A 26,256-nucleotide genomic window follows, 5' to 3' on the forward strand; every position below is an offset into this window, starting at 1 on the left:
TGTGCAGACCTTCAGTGTGAGCTGCTGAATGTGTACTTGTTTTTTTTCTAACAGCGAGGCAGTGAGGTTACGTCTGACTTTTGGAAGGACATGGTTGCTGCCATTGATCACAATTACAACACATCTGCATTCCGAGGTATGTGGACACTTTCTTTTCTCTACCAGAGCTGTTTCAGTAGAATATGAGCAGCGTTGAAATCCTAAGCATTAAGGACAGTTGGTTGTCCCAGTGGGTAAAGAAGCCTAAACCCACCCTCAAATAAAGATATTAATATGTGGGTAAAATAAAGCCTTGATAAGTTAAAACTGCCTTCTCAAATACTCTATCTGTCAGCACAGGAACTCAGGACTGTACGACTCTGTTCTTCTCTTTTTGAGATTCTGTTGGTCTAAAATAAAATGCTAAAGCTCTGAAGTCAGAGAGGTGACCAATCACAGAGCAGTACAGATGTTGTCAACAGCAAAACAATGAAATTAGACACAAAAAAGGAATTACTAACTAAAAATGAGTGTAACTGAATAAAAAGTAGATTCCACTTCTTACTAATATACTGTATTATGATTTTGATTTTGAATCCATCCATATTTCACTGTAATGATTACATGTAATTGAGTAAGTACAGTGAGTTACTACCCACCTCTGCACAGGACACTGTTTTTCTATGGAGCAATTTTATGTCACATGTATGTTGAAAGAAACAGTCTGGAGACCAAAGAAAACACTCAGGCTCGAGTTTTGGCTCTAAAACTTTATTTGTGTTGGTCACAATGATGTGCAGATCATGAGACACCCTGTGCAGTATCAGAGTTGCGTAATAAATGTATCCAGTTTTTCATCCATATCTTTTTATACACACAGAATTTAGTGTTCGAGAAACAGAAATTTCATATAAAAAGCCAAGTTGTTGTCATATATATTCTGAAGTGGTGAAGTTATACAGAGCTTCAGAATTGGAATTCAGTCAAACACACCTAACGCAGGATTATCATAGCGTAATTTACAGGCAGTTGGAGAGCACCACTCGATTCAGCACCAGATCGGTTTGTAGACACAAGTGTGGCACATTTTACAAGGTGGATTTTTTTTTTCAGACAAAATTAAACAACACTTTCTTAGGGACTTGTTTTAGTCTGTTCACTATGGTGAGTAGATTCAGTGTTTTTGTTCTCTTTCACATAAACAGACCTTTGGTTGTTATCCAGACAGGGGACTCTATCTATTGATGTATTGCATTTAATAAGTAGTTACCTTTTTCCTAAATAGCGAATGCCTTATGGCTGTGAGGGGCCTTTTTTAAGAAAAAAAAAGTTTTCTTCAAAAGGTTGAGGTTTTATGTAGCGTCTTGATCACGTTGAGGCAATCAAGAACCCAGAGAAAGAACAGTGGACATTGTCATCAGCATAGATGCCATTGGACTGCTCATCTGGAACCTGGACGTAAACTCTATCACCACTGTGCAGGAGAAGGACAGCACTGCCGGACATCTGATCCAGGAAGCCTTTGTTGTATTCATCATAGGAAAACAAAACTGCCTCGCTATTTTTGTAAAGTGCCACCAGTGCATTAGCACCATTGACATGCATGTGGAAGGCGAAATAATAAAGTCCTGGAATCTGGCAGGTGAACACACCTGTGTGAGGGTCATAGTGGTTCTCTCCATTGTACACAATCTGGCTGAACACAAGTGGAGTTCCTGCACTAGGGTAAGCACTGGTCAGAAGGGCAGTAAAAGCTGACACGGGGGCCTTGACCAGCTCGTGACTAAGAGGCATGACCTCATACTCGTGGGATTTGATGGGCATGCTCTTCTCATGATGGTAAACAATCTGACCTGGTGGACCAGGTGGACCGGGAGGTCCAGCTGGACCTGGTAGACCATCATGACCTCTGGCACCAGGGATTCCTGGAGGACCCTGTGGGCCAGATATTCCTTTGGCAGTGATTCCTGCTGGGCCAGGGGGCCCTGGAAGACCAGGATGACCTTTGGGGCCTGCGGACCCAGCTGGCCCTACTGGCCCAACTGGTCCTCGTGCTCCAGGTATGCCGTTTTCTCCCCTGCTACCTGGAATACCTTGTGGTCCTGGATGACCTTTAACACCTGCAGGGCCGATAGCTCCTGGGATGCCTGGTGCCCCTGTGAAACCTGCCTCACCCTTAGGGCCCTGATGTCCCACTGGACCAGGAGCACCTGGGGGACCTGCTGCCCCTGGAATTCCTGGTTTTCCTGAGAAGCCATGTGCTCCCTGCTCACCCTTTGCCCCTCTTGGACCAGGTGCTCCAACCAAACCAAGATCACCCTTAGGACCTGCTGGACCTGGCTCACCCTGGAATCCCCTAGCACCCTGAGGACCAGCTGGACCAATAGGCCCCATAGCACCTGGCTGACCTGTAAAGCCTGTTGGGCCTGGCTCTCCCTTTTGTCCTGTGGTACCTGGAGAACCAGGTGCACCTCTGTCTCCTGGAATTCCTGGTGCTCCAGTTTTACCAACACCTGGCAGACCAGGAGCTCCGGGCTGTCCAGCTGGACCCTGAGGACCTTTTTGTCCAGTTGGACCAGGAAGACCTGGAGCACCATTCTGACCTGGTTTTCCAGCTGCACCTATACCTGGAGGTCCTGTGTGGCCTTTTAGCCCTGGTGCACCAATAGGACCTGGTGACCCATCTCTACCTGGCAAACCTGGCTTTCCGGGTTCCCCAGGGTATCCAGTTGCACCAACCTTTCCAATTCCAGGTTGACCAGGCTGACCAGGAGGGCCCACAGGACCCATTGGACCAGGGCCACCAGGGCTTCCTGGGATACCGTGACCTGGTTCTCCTTTATGGCCAGGCTCACCAGGAATACCTGGGAGCCCTTTTGAGCCAGGCTCTCCCCTGGGCCCCATTGCACCAGGCAGACCGTGTGGTCCTGGCTTCCCAGGAGCGGAGTGGCCAGCAGGACCTGGGCTGCCAGGGGCTCCTGGTGCTCCTCGTGCTCCCTGGGGTCCTGCAGGTCCTGGAATTCCTCTGTCTCCTGGCAATCCATTAGCACCTGGTTTTCCAGGTCCACCAGGACTTCCAGGCTTTCCAGGTGCAGAGTATCCCGCTGGACCAGGTGGTCCACGAGGCCCCACTGGTCCTGGATGTCCAATTCCACTTGCTCCTGGCTGACCTGGAGGGCCAGGTGGACCTGGGGGACCGGGCTCACCAGGTGCTCCTGGGCTACCTGGAGTACCTGCAACAGCTGCAAAAGAGTAAAATACTGTTAGAGAAAATGTCACTATATTATGGTTTTAACCTCTTTAACTTTAACTGAAACATTTTGTTATCGGACGTAATTGCAATTAATTACAGAATGATTAGTTTTATTGAATAATAAAAGCTTTTTACTGCAGGTATCCTTTCATCAGGCATTCTGTCAATCAGTGTTGAATGATTTAAATTAAATTGATGCTTCTTATAATTCTTATATTTCTCTGACAGCTCTGTACCTTATCAAAATCTCTTGTTGCTGCTGTCTGTGTTTGTATGTTGGTATTGATGTATGATATCATCATGCGTCAGTGACTGCAGGGATTGATCTTATGACCCATTTTCTCTGTGAAGTTGGAGCCCAGATCTGTTATCAGTCTGGTGTGCTCTGTAAATTGAGACACATTTGAATTTAAATGTATAATATGCCCAGTAATGTATCAAAAAGGATTTAATCAGAGGTGCTGACTTCCGTCCATTTTCTGAAAAACTGGTGAAACGTGCAGCACTGAAATACACATAGTGCTTATTTGCAGTATTATATGGGATACAAACAGACAATTTTGTGGCAAACCACAAGTTTGCAGATCTGTATCTGTCTGGCTGTGAAAGTCTAATGTGTAAACAGGAGTTTAAATAAACTGGATGCTTTACTGAGCACATTGTTGATGTAATTTAAAGCCTCTGTTGTAGCAGATAGAATCTGGCTTTCCACTTGACAAGGGCTTAAATTCTTTTTGCAACCTTGCAACAACACAAGCTTGTTTCCCCTTCAATCCTAATGAGCTGTACAGCAGCAGACTAACTACAATTTTATGGTAATTATACAGAAATGTAAATTTGACAAATATGCATTGCTTTGCAAATGTGCCATAGTGAGTGTTGAATTGCGTTCAGGTAAATGGTGAACAGCATCAGTATATTTAGTAGGTGACCTTGTATAAACGTCACGGCTTGTTTGCACCCAGTGCCCCCAGAGTATGACAGTGTAATGCAGTCAGATGTACTTAAAATTCAGACAATCCGCAGACACTCACTTCATCTCTTGCATGTTTTGGACAGTTAAATCCGAAAGTGGACTCGCTCAAATGTATTCTTCAGGATTGTGTGGTTACGGCCTTCTGACGCACCTGCTAAATTATGTGAATAAACGCTGCTGATGTTAAGTGAACCGGCCCATTTCTGTGAAGTGAACTGAGAAGGATAATCACACTTTATATTTTGTTTTAAACTTAGTGTGAAGGTCCTGGAAGCCTTGGCAGGAATGTTGTTTTGAAGTCAGAAATGAGCAGGTTTCTTTAAACCACACGGGCAGAGCAGGCCAGCACTGAGCTCAGGCTGATATTACTGCGGTCAGCAGCCTCACCTACATCGGAAACTGGAGTTTTCCTTCAGAGTGCGTGTGAAGGTTTACGCTGCCACCCCTGAGTGGAGTCTAACCTTGACCCTCCTGAAAAGTTCCTGCTACAGACATTTTATTTAGGACTTCAGTTTGATATGTTGATCATCTCGCAAGTTATGGCAAGTGTCCCTCTTCACTGTGAGAACTGTTTGTTTTGAATCTGTTTGGGTTTAATTTAATACTACGAAGTGGCTTATATGGGTGTGCCCGCTGTGGTTGCATCTGTTCTGGAGACTTACCGGGTCTGGGCCCTATTTGACCCATTTACTGCTTGACTCTGTTTATTTGCTGATGCATACAACAACTAAAACCACAAGTGTTTGATGTTAGGGAGTGGGTGTATTTTAGCGCCTTACACACAGAAATATTCCCAGCTCTTTTGTTTGAGGCAGAACATCATGTCAATTTGCATTCAGACACATGATTTATAGGCTGTTCTAATTCTGGAAGCTGCAGTTTTATATTCTAATTGCCTCAGAACTGGAATGGAAATCTTACTGCATGCGTGGCTTTTATCTGTTTATTCTTTATTTAGTTTGATTACGGTATTTAACACATAGTTCGCCCTATATATCCTACACATGTTGTCCTTTTCTCTGCACAAAGCTGTATATTAGCATTAATATTTATGACAGCCCTCATAATTTCAGTAAATACACGATTGACTGCACTATTTTGACTAGTGTGGTTACTGAAAATGAGTACTCGACCAGCCACTGCAGCTTGACCTTAGGTACTATCATGGATAGTCGCTAGCCTGGATTCAGTGTCGGAGATGTTGGTCTGAACATAAAGGCCAGCTGGACTGGACAGTGCAAGCTGGTGTTTCCACTGGCCAGTGGCATCCAGCAGTTAAACGCTGAAGTATAAGGACGCTCATAGCAACAAGCTTGAGTTTATAAGCCCACAGTGCCCTACTTTACAGTGAGTTTACTGCACCACAAATAAAGTTTTCGAATGCCAGCATTTATTTTTCTTTAGTAACGAATAGCTGATAGTAATATTGCTATGAGGTGTTAATAAGGTGTCCTGTGTTTGATATCAGAACTTCTTTGCCACTGCAGGTGTTTCTGTAACCACAGCCGCTGCAGCTGTAGCTCAGTCCCACCATTTACCTGGTGATGAATACAACGTGCTGTCGGCCCTGTAGATTAATCTCAGTGCTGGTAGGAATAAAGGAGTGAGGTGTGAAGTCTGTGTGAAGGCAGGTCATTGTAAGCTTACGCTGGCTCTTTGTTGGATAAGGATGTTTCTTCACATGGTAGTATCTCTCAGGTGTCGCCTCGGCCAAAACCAGGAGGAGAAGTAGAACGCTTGTCACTTGGAGGTCCATTTTCTGAGGCTAAACCTGTTTAAAGAAACATGACAGTTCAGGTTAGAGTTTGAGTTAAGGGACATTCATGGAATGGATTAGTGGTATGAAGATACTGAGACAAAGTGGAAGAACATGCAGGGGTCTGTGATGATCTGCTGATTTGCTGCCAGTTGCTTTAGAGGGAAATGCTGATTCTGATAAATGACCCATCCATAACATAAATAACTCATTACTGCTTTACCTTCAGACAGCAGTGAGTACAAATGAGAGAGATTGACCCCATTAGAGTCCACTCACAAAAGTTGGTTGCCACTGTAGAATATCTCAGAAACTCTGTGTGCATTTTTACACAGCATCCCCCACCGGCATTCTACCATCCTCTAGAACCCTCCTACAGAGAGTCCCCTCCCCTCCCCTGGGGCACCCAGACTCACCCGCAGGCTGGAGCTCCTGAAGGTGGTGAGGTCGGGCGGTCCCGGCCTGGCTGTATATCCGAGTATGTGTGGAGTCCGTCTGCGAGGCTGCTGCTGTTCACAGCTGTAAATTTGGCTTTTTATACCATATCTCCCCCGTCACCCACAGCAGTCCTCCCCCTGTGATGTCAGACATAATGAGGGGTCTGGTGGCCCCGGGAGGGAACGGCACGGGACGCTGCGGCTACCTTGGGTTACACTCACACTTTTCTGGAGAAAAATACGTCTTTAACTGCAGATCCGATCTCAGCCAATGCAACTGAAATACAACACGAGCCATCGGTCACATCACTGCAGTCTTTTTCTGTAAATTCCTTCTTTTGTTTTGTTTGTGTAAATATTTGTGAAATGAAAATGTGCATAAACTGAACATACAAGTCCTGAGAAACGTCTTCTCTATCTTTTTAGCATTTTCTGCTGTTTCTCCCACACCTGCTGCCTGTGGAAGGTGAATAAAGCTTCTGAAACCACAGACACTGATATTTAAGCAGACTAACACACAGAGTGTCTGTGTTTTCAGGGCTGTTTGCTCTAATGTGTTAAAAATGCATTGCATTTTCCACCATAACTTTTTTTGTGTTTTTTTAGTTGTGCAGCCTCTTTACTTTTCATAGTGTGTGAAATTGAGCTGGATCTCTAAATGTGGCACTATTTCATTTATTTATCTACTTATTTTTATTCCAGCCTGTGACACCAGGGGGCAGGGTTGCAGGCTTTTTTGGATGTACATGGGAACTCCCAGCCACATTGGCTGCTGTGGTCACACTGTACATTTATTTTGGGATTTTGAGGCCTGTCCCGTGTCAGGGTAAGTACAGTAGATTTGATTTAGCCTTACTGTAGTGATTATGATAAATGCATTTCGCTGGATTAGCACACAGGCCGGTCATTTTCCCAGACACGTCAGCTGTAATTAAGGTATTTTATTGTTATATTGTGATGTTGCCACCTGTAAAGCGTGTGATGCTGTAAGAGGAAAAGGAAAGTCTGACAGGAGCACTGCACTGTAGGCTGTATTCTGATGGTGCAGTGTAACTGCAGCAGCTTCTTTTTGTGTTGTTTGTCAAGGAAATTAGCAGAGCAAGTCGACCCAGCTATGTTATCACAGGATGATCCGATGTTTTACCCGCTCTGCGTTCGTGAGACTCTGCGCTCTCAAAGTCATGATTTACTGATGTGTTGTGTGGTTTCGAACTTGAACAGTTTGTCCACATGTTTGTAACCTCGATCTGACTGTCTGCTGTTCTGCTAAGATTGTTCTAGATCTCTGAGAGACTTTGATGATGCTGACTGTAAATTCTAATTAGTGCAGTTGAAACTAAGGTTTATCTCATATCACCAGCAACAGACACAGCCGTGCTGCTGCTCTGAGTTTAGAGGATGTTTACCTCAGAGTTTATTTTAACGTTTAATTAGTCACTGCTGTTTATTGGGTTTAGCCGTTTTAAGTGGCGTTTCTTTCCTTCATGTCACTTTAAGAAACAAACAGGACAGGGTGCAATAAACCATCATCATTATCTTTAAACCAGGGCAGAAAGCGCTGCTTTCACAGGCCACTGTGTTACTGACTTGGTGAAATAGCTGCCTGACCCTTTACAGCTGTCTGTAAACTGTGTTTCCCGCTGGACGCCACTGTGTGTTCGTTTGCTGGTTTAGGCTTTTTTAAATTTGTTTCAGGTGAAAGGTCATGTCCAGTGGGTTTACTGCATTAATGGCTGGTTTTGCATTTGTCTTACACCTACGCATCCTAAAATATATACGCTAAAATATAAACGCTAAAATATATACGCAAAAATATACACTAAAATATACATTAAAATATAAATGCTAAAATGTAAACGCTAAAATACACACTAAAATATATGTTACAATATATACGCTAAAATATACACTAAAATATATACACTAAAATATATATGCTAAAATATACGCTAAAATATGTACCCTAAAATATATATTTATTCATACATGACAGTTTGAATTTGCTTAGTGTTTTGCTGTTTTGCTGAAGCTGCTTATCTGAGTGCTGAAGGCTCTACTGAATGCTTCAGCTTTAAAGAGTACTGAACTCTTTAACTGTAGGGAGTACTGAAATCCTCAGCTTTAGAGAGTACTGAACTCTTCAGCTTTAGGGAGTACTGAACTCTTCAGCTGTAGGGAGTACTGAACTCTTCAGCTTTAGGGAGTACTGAACATTTTAGCTTCATGGATTACTGAAGTCTTCAGCTGTAGGGAGTACTGAACTCTAGCTTTAGAGAGTACTGAATGCTGTAGTTTTAGGGAGTACTGAATGCTGTACCTGTAGGGAGTACTGAACTCTTCAGCTTTAGGGAGTACTGAACTCTAGCTTTAAGGTGTACTGAACGCTTTAGCTTTAGGGAGTACTGAACTCTTCAGCTTTACGGAGTACTGAACTCTTCAGCTTTAGGGAGTACTGAACTCTTCAGCTTTAGGGAGTATTGAACTCTTCAGCTTTAGGGAGTACTGAACTCTTTAGCTTTAGGGAGTACTGAACTCTTTAGCTTTAGGGAGTATTGAACTCTTCAGCTTTAGGGAGTACTGAACTCTTTAGCTGTAGGGATTATTGAACGCTTTAGCTGTAGGGAGTACTGAACTCTAGCTTTAGAGAGTACTGAATGCTGTAGTTTTAGGGAGTACTGAATGCTGTACCTGTAGGGAGTACTGAACTCTTCAGCTTTAGGGAGTACTGAACACCAGCTTTAGGGAGTACTGAACTCTAGCTTTAAGGTGTACTGAACGCTTTAGCTTTAGGGAGTACTGAACTCTTCAGCTTTACGGAGTACTGAACTCTTCAGCTTTAGGGAGTACTGAACTCTTCCGCTTTAGGGAGTATTGAACTCTTCAGCTTTAGGGAGTACTGAACTCTTTAGCTTTAGGGAGTACTGAACTCTTTAGCTTTAGGGAGTACTGAACTCTTTAGCTGTAGGGATTATTGAACTCTTCAGCTTTAGGGAGTACTGAACTCTTTAGCTGTAGGGATTATTGAACGCTTTAGCTGTAGGGAGTACTGAACTCTTCAGCTTTAGGGAGTACTGAACTCTGCAGCTTTAGGGAGCACTGAACTCTTTAGCTGTAGGGAGTACTGAACTCTTTAGCTGTAGGGAGTACTGAACTCTAGCTGTAGGGAGTACTGAACTCTTCAGCTTTAGGGAGTACTGAACTCTTTAGCTGTAGGGATTATTGAACGCTTTAGCTGTAGGGAGTATTGAACTCTAGCTTTAGGGAGTACTGAACTCTTCAGCTTTAGGGAGTACTGAACTCTTCAGCTTTAGGGAGTACTGAACTCTTCAGCTTTAGGGAGTACTGAACTCTTTAGCTGTAGGGAGTACTGAACTCTTTAGCTTTAGGGAGTACTGAACATTTTAGCTTTAGGGAGTACTGAACTCTTTAGCTGTAGGGAGTACTGAACTCTTTAGCTTTAGGGAGTACTGAACTCTTTAGCTGTAGGGAGTACTGAACTCTTTAGCTGTAGGGAGTACTGAACTCTTTAGCTGTAGGGATTATTGAACTCTTTAGCTGTAGGGAGTACTGAACTCTTTAGCTTTAGGGAGTACTGAACTCTTTAGCTGTAGGGAGTACTGAACTCTTTAGCTGTAGGGATTATTGAACTCTTTAGCTGTAGGGAGTACTGAACTCTTTAGCTTTAGGGAGTACTGAACTCTTTAGCTTTAGGGAGTACTGAACTCTTCATCTTTAGGGAGTACTGAACTCTTTAGCTTTAGGGAGTATTGAACTCTTTAGCTGTAGGGAGTACTGAACTCTTTAGCTTTAGGGAGTATTGAACTCTTTAGCTGTAGGGAGTACTGAACTCTTTAGCTTTAGGGAGTACTGAACTCTAGCTGTAGGGAGTACTGAACTCTTTAGCTGTAGGGATTATTGAACTCTTTAGCTGTAGGGAGTACTGAACTCTTTAGCTTTAGGGAGTATTGAACTCTTTAGCTGTAGGGAGTACTGAACTCTTCAGCTTTAGGGAGTACTGAACTCTTTAGCTTTAGGGAGTATTGAACTCTTTAGCTGTAGGGAGTATTGAACTCTTCAGCTTTAGGGAGTACTGAACTCTTTAGCTTTAGGGAGTACTGAACTCTTTAGCTGTAGGGAGTATTGAACTCTTCAGCTTTAGGGAGTACTGAACTCTTCAGCTTTAGGGAGTATTGAACTCTTTAGCTGTAGGGAGTACTGAACTCTTCAGCTTTAGGGAGTACTGAACTCTTCAGCTTTAGGGAGTACTGAACTCTTTAGCTGTAGGGAGTACTGAACTCTTCAGCTTTAGGGAGTACTGAACTCTTTAGCTTTAGGGAGTACTGAACTCTTTAGCTGTAGGGAGTATTGAACTCTTCAGCTTTAGGGAGTACTGAACTCTTTAGCTGTAGGGAGTATTGAACTCTTCAGCTTTAGGGAGTACTGAACATTTTAGCTTTAGGGAGTACTGAACTCTTTAGCTGTAGGGAGTAGTGAACTCTTTAGCTGTAGGGAGTACTGAACTCTAGCTTTAGGAAGTACTGAACTCTTTCGCTGTAGGGATTATTGAACTCTTTAGCTGTAGGGAGTAGTGAATGCTGTAGGAAGTACTGGACTCTTTAGCTGTAGGGAGTACTGAATGCCGTAGGGAGTACTAAATGCTGTAGGGACTACTGAACTTGTTTGCTCTGTTATGAAGCTGCTCTTATTTGCTGATTGATTAACAGAAGGACAGTATTTGCTGATATAGCTGAGCGTCTCTCATCTGTAACTGATTCTGCTCTGTCTTTCTTTCTGAATTTAGCTCCAATCTGAAAACTCTGAAACACAAACTCTTCATCCGGCAGGTAAAAACAACCTCAGAGAAAACTGCCGGTTAGCTGAACAGTTGTGTTTGATTAACCCTGCAACTAAACTGTAACAGGAACGCTTTCTGCCACTTTAAGCATGCAGTTTTTCACAAACTCTACTTTGAAAAGAGTTTTTAATCTTAATACAGACCATTTAACTTCTCCAAATAGAAGGTTTATGTTTAAGTTGGGGAGGTATTTAAGCCTGAAAACAGTGCTGAAATGCTGACTTGGTCAAGTGGCCCATTAAGTCCAGTGAGTCACAAAAATGTTAAATTCATCAGATGTGCTGATTGTGAAATGTTATGTTTGCACGGTGAGAGAAGGATTGTTCTCTCCCTGAAAGCTGTTAAAGCTGAGGACATTAAACCTTGAATGGCCAGGTTCCCCCGGCAGTTCAGAGTTTTATTACACGTCTATAACCAAAGAATAGCTCAACTAGCTTACACTGAAGTCCCTGTAGTGTGAAATAAGTTTTAGCATGTAATATGTTTTAGGGGGTTAATAAAGGTTTTACTTTCAGTCTATGGATGCTGTTGACGCTGTGCCTGGAGGCTGTTTTTGGCCTGTGTCCTGTAACTAGAGACCATCAATCACTAATCCTATTACGGGTATAACAGGTCTCTCCTCAGAGAAGAGCTTCACAGCTCCAGTCCTGGAGCACAGTTTGGTCATTTACCTGCTCAAAAACACCTGAATCAGCTCATCTGCTAATTGGCAGGTGTGGTGGGTGTGTTAAAGTCCCAAACTGGGCCTTAACACCGACCCTCCGGGACCAGAACTCCTGTGAGTTTGCTTAAACATGCAGGTTGTGTTTATGCTCAGTTCAAATAAAGTTCTGTACTGCGGGATCGTCCAGCCTCCCCTTCACTCAGCACAGTGCTAGCAAACATGGGCGTCTGTTACCTGTCGTAACATAATTAGCACTTAGCATGTTGATCTGTCCACTGACGTTGCCAGTTTGAAAAGATGTGGGAGATTTTTCTGGTGTCTCGGAAGGACAGCTCGGTAGCTAATAGTGAGACACACAGAGACTAAAATGGGCAGAAAAATTAGGCTAAAAAGCAAACGCAGAAGTCTGCTGCCCTGCGGTGTGTTCACTGTGTGTGTGTGTGGGTGTGTGTGATGGTGGGTGGGTGGGTGTGGGTGTGTGGGTGGGTGTGAGTGTGTGTGAGTGTGTGTGTGATGGTGGATGGGTGGGTGGGTGGGTGTGTGATGGTGGATGGGTGGGTGGATGGGTGTGTGATGGTGGATAGGTGGGTGTGTGATGGTGGATGGGTGTGTGATGGTGGATGGGTGTGTGATGGTGGATAGGTGGATGGGTGGGTGGACTGGGTGTGTGATGGTGGATAGGTGGGTGGGTGGGTGGACTGGGTGTGTGATGGTGGATAAGTGGGTGATGGTGGATAGGTGGGTGGGTGTGTGATGGTGGGTGGGTGTGTGTGTGTGTGAGTGTGTGATGGTGGGTGGGTGGGTGGGTGTGTGTGTGAGTGTGTGTGTGTGGCTGGGTGTGAGTGTGTGTGTGTGTGTGTGTGTGTGTGTGATGGTGGGTGGGTGGATTGTGTGATGGTGGATGGGTGGGTGGGTGGTTGTGTGAGTGAGGGTGTGGGTTGGGTGTGTGTGGGGGTGTGTGTGTGTGAGTGTGAGTGTGTGATGGTGGGTGGGTGGGTGTGGTGTGTGGGTGTGGGGGTGTATGTGTGTGTGTTGGTGTGTGTGTTGGTGTGTGTGATGGTGTGTGTGTGTGTGTGTGTGTGTGACGATGAGTGGAGCTCTTTGAGAGTATTTAAACTCCGTCGGTGACTCTACCGACGTTCACTCTTTATTCTCATTACTTTTAGCTGCAGTTTTAATGACTTTTAGACGTTTTTACTAATTAAGCAGATGTGGCTGTAAAAATACTTTGTTGGTAAATGAAATCATAATCAATATCTAATAATTTAATCTGATAATATCTTATCTTTCTCATTATGAGCTTTTAGAATTTTATTGGGTTATTCAATTCGAATATTAATTGACTTTGATAATTAGCTAAATATATATTTAATTTATCTGTGAACTGTTTTGAATCAGATAAACAGCTCACAGTGTGAGTGAGCCAGGTCAGAGTACAGCCTCCTTATGGGGGGGTAAGTTTTGCATACTGTTGCAACTAAGACCCCCAGAATTCTCCAAAAATCTGAAAATTCCATATCACCCATATACATTTACATAAGTTCATTTCTTCTGAATGTTTGGGTCATTTAGAGCCAGGTTGCACATAATCTCGCAGTCAGAGATGATTCACAAACAGCTCTGCTCACCAGGATCCCTGACAGGAGATCCCGGGCCACGCCGGACCAAACAAGGATCCTCAGACATCAGATGGTCAGTAGGGTAAAACTAACCTGCCTCACGACAGTCTAAACTCAGCTCACACTTCCTGTTAGTGGGTGAACGGTCCAGCGCTTTATTGAATTCTGCTTCACAATGAAAAGGAAGAGCCGACATCAAAGGATCAAAAAGCGACATCACTGTGAAGTCTTGGCTGCCACAAGCCGGTGATCCCTGTGGTCACTTTTCTCACACCTCCTGCTTAAAACCCAAAAAGCCAGAAGGATCGTGAGGGCCCGCTTTCGCACCCCGTGTTCATACTGAGAACCAACATCAAGCGATTTGCCCTTCTGCTCTACAGGAGGCTTTTGTCCTCCCCAAACTCGCCTTAGGACACCTGCGTTACGCTTCGACAGGTGTACCAGCCCCGGTCAGACCCCCAGAGAGCTTGACACCAGACGCAAGAGCCTGACAGAGTTCACCTCCCCACCTTCCTCTCTGCTACTGCGAGCTAATTCTGACTCCGGCCCTGACCTCAGCAGCGTGACGGAACTTTGAGAGTGGCTGTATGATGTTGGTCTTTTTCCAAAGCACACAGGCTCCGCCCACTACTTAACTTCGTAATGAGGCTGTTTTTTTAATTATTTTTTTATGAAAGCTGTATATTATAAATCACTTTCTCCAGGCACCGATGTGGTGGTATCATAACATTTTAAACTTTGGGTACATGTTCATTTCTGTAGTAGCGGGAAACAAAAAAGTGCAGCCCCAGGAGTCGCTGACCTCCGTGAAGCGGACGCTGTTGTTTGTGTGTTTTGTGTGCACTCTGTCCTGTCCTGACCTGACGATGCCACACGCTCCGAGCGGAGAAAATAATTGAGGGTTGATGAAAGTTCTGCAGTGAGGAGAAGCTAAAGATAGTGCGCCTCCTGAGGGAAATAAATGGCGTACAGATTTAACGCTTTAATAAAGCCAGCGCGCCACTAAGAGGCAGTTGCAGCACAGTGAATGAAGGGGCCGGTCGCTGAGATGCTCCAGGTTGGGCGTGGCCGAACCTCCGGAGCCCTACAGACGAACACTTCTGAATCACGACCACAAGCTGCACCAGCCTGAGGCTTTACAGAGTTAAAAATACTCCCCATTACCCACAATTCAGCCCACACTTTCTTATTTTTGAGTTTAGATCAAATTAATTACAGCGTTCTCAGCTCTTCAGCTCAGAGATGAACGTTGTAGATTCTTTTATTCCGGCTGAGTCTCCGGTGGCGATGTCTCCACTAAATTGTACAGTGTTCACCTTTTGGAGCGAGTTCTGGACTCAGCGGTGAGCGGAAAGAGGCCAGATCCGCACTCCTCAACAGCTTTAACACACTTTTTCAGCTTTTGGTTTTGTTGCTGTCTTTCTTGTTGTTGCTCTTTCAGAATGCAGCTGGTGGGCTGGAGGTCAGGAGATGGTCAAGCACTGAGGTCTTCACATCCAGAAGTCCAGTTTAGAGTCCTGTAGTTTGGAATCACCGGTAGTTTATTGAACTGATGTACCACCTAGTGCAGTCGCTCCCAAACTGAACAACTCTGGTGGAATGTAAAAAATATTTTGAAATTAATTTTCATTTAATTTCATTTAATTAGCTGCACAGTTACACACCTCCCCAAAATGATCACAGTCATTCAAGACATTTTCATGATACACGATATGCATCACGATAGTTAGTTTAGGTAATAACCCTAAATATAATAGTAATAATTATAGAAATACCTACAATAATTTTATTCAGTGTTTTCCAGATTCCACTAAACCCAGTTAAACAGGCCTCATTATTCTCAGTCTGTGATGAAACATACTTTGTTTTTTAAGTACTGATGATACAACACGAACCATCTTCACTCACCTTCACACCTGTGTAAATGTGATGTGACAGTAATTTGATTTGCACACACTCAGAAAAGCATATTGTGACTAAATAAATTATCGGGATAATAATAAAATATCGTTGCATTGCCCACCCCCAGGTGCAATTATTTATTATTAGTTTTTACTGAGAGTGTAATCTGGTCTGATTTCGGTTTCATCACATTGTAAAAAAAACACACGCACACACACCAAAAATGGATTGATTTTATTGGGCGAAATGTCCCACATTTGCGTCCTGGCTATATACACGTGTATAAGGGGTGGGGGGGGGGTGTATTACGCAGTAGGAAGGTTGAAGTCTGAGGGGGTCAGGGACAGTGTCTGACTCCAGTCCTGGTGGGAATCATCTCCGCAGACTGCTGAAAGGGTTAACCTGACGGCTCATCTGATCCTGCAGTGAAGCGTCCTGTTCATCTGTTCATCTGTTTATCAAATCGTTTCTCCACAGAACTGTGTAATAGACCCTCCTGCCGCCCCCCGCCGAATCTTTTTGGATGCTGAAGGAAGAAACATGAGTTTTGATTTTGTTTATTATAATTAGCTTTGATCTTAGCTGCCAGTGAGGAAGCTAAACTGCTCCAGTATAAAACAAGTCACTGGAAGCATCCTGGAATCGCTTGGCCCGTGCCAGGGGTCCTCTGAGGTTCCAAAATCTTAATTGTGTTGATTTTGGAACAGATTGATACTCCACTGTTTTTGGAGCAGCGCTTGGGCTGCTGGACATCCCCGACGTTTCCTTCTGCTTTAAGACTCAGAAATAAAAGACAAAAGCTGGGGAAGTCTGTGCTGTGACTGCACATGTTCCAGGGGAGTTGATGGTAAATGACCCTGTTGTTGTTGTTGTTGTTGTTGTTAATTTGGCTCAGAGATGTTGAAACTCTGCACACACAAAATATTTTCACTGAAGTTTTAGAAAGAAATAGATTCCATGTTCCAGAATTCCACTGACCAATATGACTGAAATAGCACAGAACAGGCATTTTTCTTTTTGTTTACTTCTGTTTTGACTCGGTTTTGGCTGCTAACGTTGGTTATTCGGTAAACACCAGAGACACTGAATGAAGAGATGAGCTCTGTTCTGTTTACTGAGATGTTTTGTTTGTGCAGCGAATCGTTCATCCATTCAGGTCTCGTCCTCTTCACCCAGAGTGTCCAGAACAGTTGAAGACACGTGGTCTCCACCTTCTGCCCCTAGCAGCTCCCAGCGCTCTGCTGAGTGCGCTCTCGGAGCTCGACTCGTCCTGCCTGCGATCTAACTCTGCCGCAGAGCCTCATCGCTCGGTTTACAGGCTGCATATGTAGAGAAATGCAGGTTGATCTTGTTCGTAGAGATTTGGTGGAGGGTCACGCTGGACGTGGGAGGAGATACTCACACATGCAGCTGATTAAACGTTGTGCTGTTCTGAGAAGCTGGTTTTGTGCTGACTCAAAAATCCAGAAGTAAATTTGCGTTTTTTTTATCTGATCAGATGAACATCTGCACAGCAGCCATGAGTTTCTCACCCTTTAGAGAAACTCTGATAGACCAGCATCAGCCTGTGTTAGTCTGAACACTGTTTAATGACGAGGCTCACGTCACTGTATTCATCAGTCATTGCTGAATATTCATCAGTCATTACTGAATATTCATCAGTCATTACTGAATATTCTTCACTCAGTTCTTCATTATTCTCATAACAGTTGCTTCAGTTGTGTTATTATTGTGCTGTCCGGTGTTGACCAGAGGAGGGTGTGTTCCTCATGTTCCCCATGTTCCATGACCCCAGAGGGAAACACGTCATGGCTTTAAACAGGTTCATGAGGAGCTCCTGGTGTTGCTTATATGTTTTGCTCTGATGAAGGTCAGCAAGGCTACAGCGTTGGCACTTTGATTGGTTGCTGCTCTAGTTTGCTGGTTACGTTGAGGACTTGCTACGTCGTCATTGAGAGTTTATAGTTTTGTTCCGTGATACTCCTAATAATAATAACAGTAGTAATGATTCTGAGCTGACTCTCCCTAAACAGCCACAGGAAGCTGTAATCAGCAATGAGAGGGGAGCTAACTGTGCACTAACTCTGCTGCTCCCTAAATAAACCGATATCTGGCTCCAGAGATGGATCTGCAAAATCGCCTGAGGCTCTAAAACGGTATAATAATGACTGGTGGCGAGGCGATGGTCACTGTGGTGGACCGTCCTCCAAACTTATAAAATGACTTTGGAGGGCAGGCAGCGCCGCGGCATCTGTTACTTCCCCAAACTTTCCAGAGCTTCTTTCTGCCGTGGGATTCACCTCAGCACCTCAGAGTTTCTGCATGAGGTGCACCTCAGGATGTATGTGGAGTTTAAATTACAGCGTCTCTCTGCGGAGCTCTGCGTCTGCTGCAGGAGATCTGAGGCTTCCTGGAGTTACAGCTGCTGTCAGGGTCTAAAGGAGAAGGAGGTGCAGAGCTTCTGACGCACCAACCGTCCAAAATAGCACAGAAAATCTGCAGAGCTTTTGTGATAAGAAGACTAAAGATTATCTAAAACACAGTTTCCCAAACTGTTTACATACTGTTTATATATATATATATATATATATATATGAAGGTATATTCATGTATACGTGTTTATGACCCTTGTGTAGAGAATATAGTTGCACCTAAAGGTGGGCAATATAATGATATTTTATCAGTATTATCATTTATGTTACAATACGCTTTTCTGATCATATCATGTATATCAGTACTTAAAGAGCACTGACTGACTACGTTTCATTACAGAGTGTGAATAATTAGGCCTGTTTAACTGGATTTATAAAAATCGTTGTAGTTACTATTATTATTATTATTATTATTATTAATATTCTTATTATAGTATTTTTTATATGTGGCACTAAAGGTTCGGTTTTGTCTGTTCCAACTTATTAAATCTCAGAAAAGTTCAGTAAATATTGTGATGCATAGCATGTATCATGAAAATGTATTGAAATATTGTGATATTTCTGCGGTATCGCTAAGCCCTAATTGCACCAGTTTTCATTGCAATATGTCTAAAGTTACACTGATTCCATGTTCTTCCTCTTTACTCCAGGCTTTTGTGTTATGTTCCTATTTTGCAGTATTAGGTTCTAAAACGGTCCCGCCGCTGTGGGAAAGCGACTGTAGTGCCTCTTTAACAGTGAAACTCTTTTTTCTCGATTACAGACTTTTATAATAACAATAAGACTTTTATAATAACACAAACACACTGAAGTGTTTCAGTGAGTTTGATCTGAGCTGGAAGCTGTTTGTGTCCCCATTTCGGGGAAGTGTGTAAACATGCAGCTGATTAAATGAAATTAAATGAAGATTAATGTCAGAAGGCGTCATTTGACAAACCCATGGGGGTCCGTGCGCCACAGTTTGGAAGCCCTTTCAGAGGAGACTGTTAGCAGCTCCAGTGTCTCAGTGTGGTTGTGTGGTGTGTTCAGGGTGAGCTGTGGGTTGTTGCTGTAATTTCTGCTGTTTGCATAAATAAAAATAAATATTTTATTTAGATGTTTCTACTGAGCGAATACTTAATTAATACTGCTGAATGTCCAAAATCAGTTTAATCAGGATATGTGGACCAACAAGCTTGCATGTTCTGAATTCTTCACTGCTGATTGGCTGAATTACATTCCGTCTGTAATCAGTTGTGGTCAATAAATGCACTGCCTTGCAGCACCTCATGCTTGTTTCTGCTTTAAGCCACACCTCACGCTTGTTTCTGCTTTAAGCCACACCCACTTCCAGCACCTCACACTCGTTTCTGCTTTAAGCCACACCCACTTCCAGCACCTCACGCTAGTTTCTGCTTTAAGCCACACCCACTTCCAGCACCTCACACTCGTTTCTGCTTTAAGCCACACCCACTTCCAGCACCTCACGCTCATTTCTGCTTTATGCCACACCTACTTCCAGCACCTCACGCTCGTTTCTGTGTTCTGTGTTCTCTGTTTTGTGTTCTATGTTCTCTATTCTGTGTTCTGAGTGATGTGTTCTCTGTTCTGTGTTCTGTGTTCTTTGTTCCCTGTTCTCTGTGCTGTGTTCTGTATTCTCTGTTGTGTTCTGTGTTCTCTGTTTTGTGTTCTGTGTTCTCTGTTCTGTGTTCTGAGTGATGTGTTCTCTGTTCTCTGTTCTGTGTTCTTTGTTCTCTGTGCTGTGTTCTGTATTCTCTGTTGTGTGTTCTGTGTTCTCTGTTCTCTGTTCTGTGTTCTCTGTTTTGTGTTCTATGTTCTCTGTTCTGTGTTCTGAGTGATGTGTTCTCTGTTCTGTGTTCTTTGTTCTCTGTTCTATGTTCTTTGTGCTGTGTTCTGTATTCTCTGTTCTGTGTTCTGAGTGATGTGTTCTCTGTTCTGTGTTCTTTGTTCTCTGTTCTATGTTCTTTGTGCTGTGTTCTGTATTCTCTGTTCTGTGTTCTGTGTTCTCTGTTCCGTGTTCTGTGTTCTATGTTCCGTGCTCTGTGTGGAGGTGAATGTGCTGCTGAACGTTTGAAATGCTTTATTTGTTGTTCTGAGGTTGTGAAATGAGGCTGAGTGAACGATGTGGAGACCAGAAGCTCCGGGTGTTTCCTGGTTTTGCTGGAGCTCCTGAAAATCCAAATAAAGCTCCGTTTACGACTCTTTGGGCTCCGCAAACACTTTATTAACTCAGAAAGTCCTAAAATATTCTCATTAAAACCCAGCGAGGCTTATTCTGCCCTTCTGGTCTTTCCTCAGAATAAATGTCCTTCTTTCTGCAAATAAACACAAGATCGTGCAGACTTGCATAACACCATCATATTTCACATGGGACTCTTATCTAGTACCCTGTACAGTCTGTATGAGTTCTGCAGTGCGTTTCACACTCAGTGCGAGGTGGTTAGTGTAATTCACACTTCTGGTTGGTGTCAGAGGTGGGTTGTGGTTCTGTATTTGAATAATGATATTAAGTGACGAGTCTCTGCAGATGGTGAGTTTAGTAGCAGTTCAGGCTCAGTTCAGGTTCCTGCTGTTCTGTAGGTGTTTGTGTCCCTCTGTTTTCCTTTTACTCAAAGGCAGTGTTTTTAGAACCATCACACTTTCAACCTCAAAGTTCATGTTGGAAGAACACTTATAATTATGGTTTACTTTGTTTACATCTCTGTTTTCTATTTCTGTTTACCTTCAGATCTCAGTGGGCGGAGTTTGGAGAATAATAGTCTGCTGGGTTCTGTTTCTGAGGTCTGAAAGCTCTGATGTTATTGGTGATTAAGTTAATTATGTTCTTAGTATGGCTTTTCTCTGGTGTGCCACTGATTTGATGAGCAGGCTTCTTCTTCAGACTGCTGTTACCCAGAATGCTCTGGCTGTTTAGAGGAGATGGGGGCTTTGTTTATGTACAGTAGCACTTCCACATCACAGGCTTCATTCACGGCCAAGAACGACACGTTTCTCACCAAACGCACCAGCTTAACGAGGTCAGATCCAAACCGCCAGAGCTTCTGCTGGACGTTCTCTTCCAATACTGAGTGGATATTTTTAGAATTTTATAGTCATTTAGTTCTCAAGGTTTGGGCTCAAATACTGGAAATGCAAAAATACTTTTGTTTGCATAAAGAACGTTTCAGTGCATCGTTCCCGATGTAAATGGGAGATGTGGATGCAAAGAACCTTTTTAAAGTTTAAAAGAAGCTCAACTTAATAGGTTCTATACCAATTATATATTATTGAACAATAGGTTCAATAACATGTTTGTCACAGAACCCTGCGTATGTACGAATTCGTTTCCACACAAACATTTTGATTTGAATATTAGTCAACATTCCCTAAATGGAGGAGTGATGTTTGAGTCACTGTGGTGTGATGGTGTCTGAATGTTCCTCAGGTTTATTGGAAAATCATCTCAAGTGGCTCCTAAAGAAGCTGCTTATAAGAACGCAGAGTGTAAAGCTGAAAGCAAGAGATGCTAATGAAGAATCTAAAAGAGAAGATATATAGATGAGTGAGAAATGAAAGGAAAACCTGAATAAACGAGTGGAGAACCGTAACAAGTCCAGATGCTTCCAGATGGGTGAACTGCAGGACATGGTTAGACTGTCAGCAAGAACGTTCCGTCCACAACTGCACAGGGAGGGATATAATAGCAGAACTGCAGTGCAGAAACCCTGATTACAAATACCAGTGACCATCTGAGAGGTCAGCAGATTAAAAACCATCAGCACTGCTCTACAGAGATGCGGAGAACTGTGATCTGGTCAGATGATGGTCATCCTTCCCTGTCTTCTCCACGAGTGGGAGAGTGCATGTGCGGTGTACACCAAGAGAACGCTATAGGCCTGAATGCTGGACCCCTACAGTGAGGGGGTCACACAGTTATTCTGACTGAAAGCAGTTGGTCTGTTCTGATGTAAATCATAAGCTGTGGCTTTCACAATCACCAGATCCCAACCCAGTATAAGACCTGTGCAGCAAAGTGTTTGTCCACATTCTCCACCACCATTATCAGTTCTTTTGGAAGAACGGTGTTCCATCTTTCCATTACAGTTCCAGAGCCTCGTGGAATTTGTACCAAGATGTTCTGGCAACTCATGGTGGCCCAACACCTCATAAAGACACTTTATGTTGGTTGTCCTAAACCTTCTGTGGGCAGGACGTCTGAAATGTAAATCGATACTGTACATTTTCATGCCACTGTATTATTTGTGTTTTCAGAAGCGTGTTGGTGTGAGGCTGCTGCAGAAGCTGTTTGAGGTGGTTTTTTTTCTGTATGTATAGTAAAACTAAGAACTCGGACAGGCGGGTTTGGCGTATTTTCAGATGGAAGTGTGTGGATAAGGTCATTATACCTGCCTGTTCATCACACATCAGCTAAATCTTTCCCTTCAACTCTAAACGTGTGCATGTTGTCATATTTCTGATGAATTGTGTAATGATTTCCACCTTACTCTGTGGCTGCCATGGGTGATGATGTGTTGACACGGCAACCACTCTGTTTTCACATCCACACTCATATTTAACTCACATTCGTATTTAACTCTTCCGATGAAGTCATGCTGCCGTACTGGGAGCGTTTATGGTCTGTGTGATTTTTACAGTGGAAAATGCAGCAGGGCTGCGTCTGCATTTCAGAGACACGCGAGGAACCCAAACCACAGCCAAACACAGCGTTCACTAATGAAGATCTCAAACCTCTGGGAGAAGCTCTGGATCAGCAGTTTGTTGATGAATTGCACTGTTTGGGTATCAGCTGTGCAGTGATGTCATTCAAGTTTGACCCTCATCCCACAGGAAATGACCCTTAATGTGTTTCTGTTAGTTAATGACTTTCTGTAGGTGTGTAGTCCTCAGACATCTGTCTGATACTGTCCTGATATTAGAGTTTGGGATATTCTGATATTGGACTTTGGAATATTCTGATATGGGAGTTTAGGATATTGTCTTGATACTGGTGTTTAAAATATTGTCCTGAAATTGGAGTTTAGGATATTCTGTTATTGGATTGTTATTGTCCTGATATGAGAGTTTAGGATGCTGTCCTGCTTTTAAAGTTTAGGATGCTTTGTTTTAGTATACTGTCCTGATATTGGAGTTTGGAATATTCTGATATGGGAGTTTAGGATATTGTCCTGATATTGGAGTTTGGGATATTCTGATATAGGAGTTTAGGATACTGTCCTGATATTGGAGTTTGGAATATTCTGATATAGGAGTTTAGGATACTGTCCTGATATTGGAGTTTGGAATATTCTGATATAGGAGTTTAGGATACTGTCCTGATATTGGAGTTTGGAATATTCTGATATGGGAGTTTAGGATATTGTCCTGATATTGGAGTTTGGAATATTCTGATATAGGAGTTTAGGATACTGTCCTGATATTGGACTTTGGAATATTCTGATATGGGAGTTTAGGATATTGTCCTGATATTGGAGTTTGGGATATTCTGATATGGTTGTTTTGGATATTGTCTTGATTTTGGAGTTTAGAATACTGTCCTGATTTTGGAGTTTAGGATATTGTCTGGATATTGGAGTCTGGGATATTCATTTATTGGTTTGTTATTGTCCTGATATGAGGGTTTAGGATACTATCCTGATATTGGAGTTTAGGATGCTTTCCTGCAGTAAATGTATGACACCGTAAAGAGTTTGATTGTTATTGTAGCTGAAGTGCATGATGCTGGTGCGTGATGTGTTGGCAGTGCTAAACGTGGCTGTAATGGTTTCTGGGTGGGAATGTACACAGTTCTGTTTGCCAACGTAAATACACGCCTGATGTTGTTTGTCCCGTGTCGGCTGAGATAAGTACATGCATGCAACAATAACAGCCTGAGCATTTAGTGCATGAAATCAAAAAGGTTGGTCCTGCAGCCTCAGACCTCGTGGCTGTACTTCTGAGGCTTTCGCAAGTTTGTTTGGCTCTGTTTGTTTGTGTGCAGGGAAAAATGACAGTTTATTTTATAGAATAAGACTAAAGTTTGGTGTGTTTATATTCTTAGAACTCAATGTTTCTCTGTCATGCAATGTTTTAGAGACAGATTTCATTGAAGTAATCTGGAGTGCTTTTCAATGGACCTATTAGCCTTTAATAAATGTTCTAGTTTAAACATGCATAGCTTTAATGTAACATGGAGTACAATTGCTTTAGGCAAAAATTCTATGAATTTTTAAAATGTAGTGTTTGCAAAGAGTGTGGAGAAGGATGAACTATAGACTCACACAGTTTCATAGTTTCTCTGTGTTCTCTCAGCCATCTGTTACTTAATATCAACGTCAAGAACGGACTTTCTATTGTTTGATTATTTTACCTGCCTTTTCTAAGAGATTTTAGTTTTGTAAAGTAAATAACTTGATAACCTAAATCCTCATTTGGTTTACTGTGTTTTAATCAAAGCATTTACTGAGCTTACATTTGATGTGTGGTTAAAAAAATCTGAAAGTCTACAGAGACGTCTAAGAAGGTCTTTAAGCCAGTCAAGCTTTCTCATTTTGAATGGATTTACTTTTGTCTGCCATTAAACTAACTACTGTTTTTCATCTTTAAGTTAATAGCAGCCGTTGGGAGGGTGAAACTGTTAGACTGGAATTGCGCAGTATCAGGGTGTAGCCTGACGATTTGGTCGCTGTTTTTGTGGGAGGATTTCACACTTAAAGGCTTCAAGTTTGTTTAGAAAGATTCCATTTTTGACCGCAGAATGATTCAATGAAAGAAGTGTGAAAGTCCCCAGTGATTAAAACACTCTGCCACATTCACACCGTGTTTCCTCCCTCAGTCTGCGATTCCTGAGTCAGCAAGTACTGGCTCTGAAGGGAGACGCTGGTCAGACACAAAATGCAGTGGGCAGAGATAAGATGATGGGCAGGGTGGTCCAGCTACAGTCAGGTTCAGACAGAATTTTGTGGGCTACAGTCAGGTTCAGACAGAATTTTGTGGGCTACAGTCGGTTCAGACAGAATTTTGTGGGCTACAGTCGGTTCAGACAGAATTTTGTGGGCTACAGTCGGTTCAGACGGAATTTTGTGGGCTACAGTCGCTTCAGACAGAATTTTGTGGGCTACAGTCAGTTCAGACAGAATTGGGTGGGCTACAGTCAGTTCAGACAGAATTTTGTGGGCTACAGTCAGTTCAGACAGAATTTTGTGGGCTACAGTCGGTTCAGACGGAATTTTGTGGGCTACAGTCGGTTCAGACGGAATTTTGTGGGCTACAGTCGGTTCAGACGGAATTTTGTGGGCTACAGTCGGTTCAGACGGAATTTTGTGGGCTACAGTCGGTTCAGACAGAATTTTGTGGGCTACAGTCGGTTCAGACAGAATTTTTGTGGGCTACAGTCGGTTCAGACAGAATTTTGTGGGCTACAGTCAGTTCAGACAGAATTTAGTCAGCTAAAGTCGAATTTAGACAGAATTTTGTGAGCTACAATCGGTTCAGATGGAATTTTGTGGGGCTTCTTAGTGCTTTTGTTTGGTATTTGGAAGGATTTGTTCAGATACAGTTTCTAGGCCTGAATAACAGAGTAATCTGAATGATGTGGTGGAGTTTTTGAAGGTTTTTTTTTCTACATTAGAAAGCAGTGAGTTTTCAGCTGTGTGGAATGAAATGTGATAAAACCTGATTTGTTATAAAATGTAATTGACTTTGTTTGTAAGTGACTTTAAAGGTGTGTGTGGAAGTGAATGAAGGTAGAGAACAGAGACTGATTCTAAAATCTAATCTCTCTCTCTCTCTCTCTCTCTCTCTCTCTCTCTCTCTCTCTCTCTCTCTCTCTCGGCCCTGTTGAGGTTTCTCTAATGTTTCTGTAATGACTGGTCGCTGCTTTCCCGGTTTTCACCTCCAGTCCTGACTGACCATGGCTTTGGCGTCAGGCACTCCTAAATCACCGGGCGCTGGAGTCCACAAACCACGGAGCTTTTCCTCTGCACTCATTGTTCTCTTTATCTTTTCTCTTTTTTCTGCCTTTTTCTCCAGCGGCGAATTTCACTGAGAAACACTTTAATTTGTGAGTCGAAGCAGCGATAATGATAAAGATCAGTAAAAATGTCTGCAGCATGCGTGCTTATTTCTTTATTCCGGTGTCTTTCACTTCTCGCTGGTTATTTTCGGCTGGTGGAACATTTCTCAGCCACGTCCGCTGAGGGCAGATTTAAAAACCTGTTGGATTAAAGGAGAGAATAGACGAATGAGAAGAGTGAAATGAGCGGTTTAGCGACACCGCAGTGCTGAGTCACACTTCAACCAGCTATATAACAGACTGTGTGTGTGTGTGTGTGTGTGTGTGTGTGTGTGTGAGTGTGCGTGCGTGTGTGTGAGTGTGCGTATGTGTGATAGTGCCACAGGATGCTGG

The 26,256-nt window shown here is 43.1% G+C and overlaps 2 protein-coding genes across 2 annotated transcripts in view; one reads left to right on the plus strand and one right to left on the minus strand.

Annotated features, from left to right (window-relative positions):
- The window catches only part of nt5dc1 (5'-nucleotidase domain containing 1), a 57,020-nt gene that overhangs the window by 5,060 nt on the left and 25,704 nt on the right, over nucleotides 1-26,256 (plus strand). Inside the window, exon 6 of the mRNA XM_036582556.1 lies at nucleotides 55-136. Coding sequence (XP_036438449.1) covers nucleotides 55-136 — 82 coding nt within the window. The remainder of the gene's footprint in view (nucleotides 1-54; nucleotides 137-26,256) is intronic.
- On the minus strand, nucleotides 735-6,507 carry col10a1b (collagen, type X, alpha 1b). Its single transcript, XM_036582554.1, has 3 exons — nucleotides 6,381-6,507; nucleotides 5,856-5,979; nucleotides 735-3,221 (listed from the first exon to the last, which is right to left on the minus strand). Exons 2-3 carry the CDS (start codon nucleotides 5,962-5,964, stop codon nucleotides 1,348-1,350), a joined length of 1,983 nt encoding a protein of 660 aa, XP_036438447.1. The 5' UTR covers nucleotides 5,965-5,979; nucleotides 6,381-6,507; the 3' UTR covers nucleotides 735-1,347.

This window comes from Colossoma macropomum, unplaced genomic scaffold (assembly GCF_904425465.1).
Source record: "Colossoma macropomum unplaced genomic scaffold, Colossoma_macropomum, whole genome shotgun sequence".
NCBI lineage: Eukaryota > Metazoa > Chordata > Actinopteri > Characiformes > Serrasalmidae > Colossoma > Colossoma macropomum.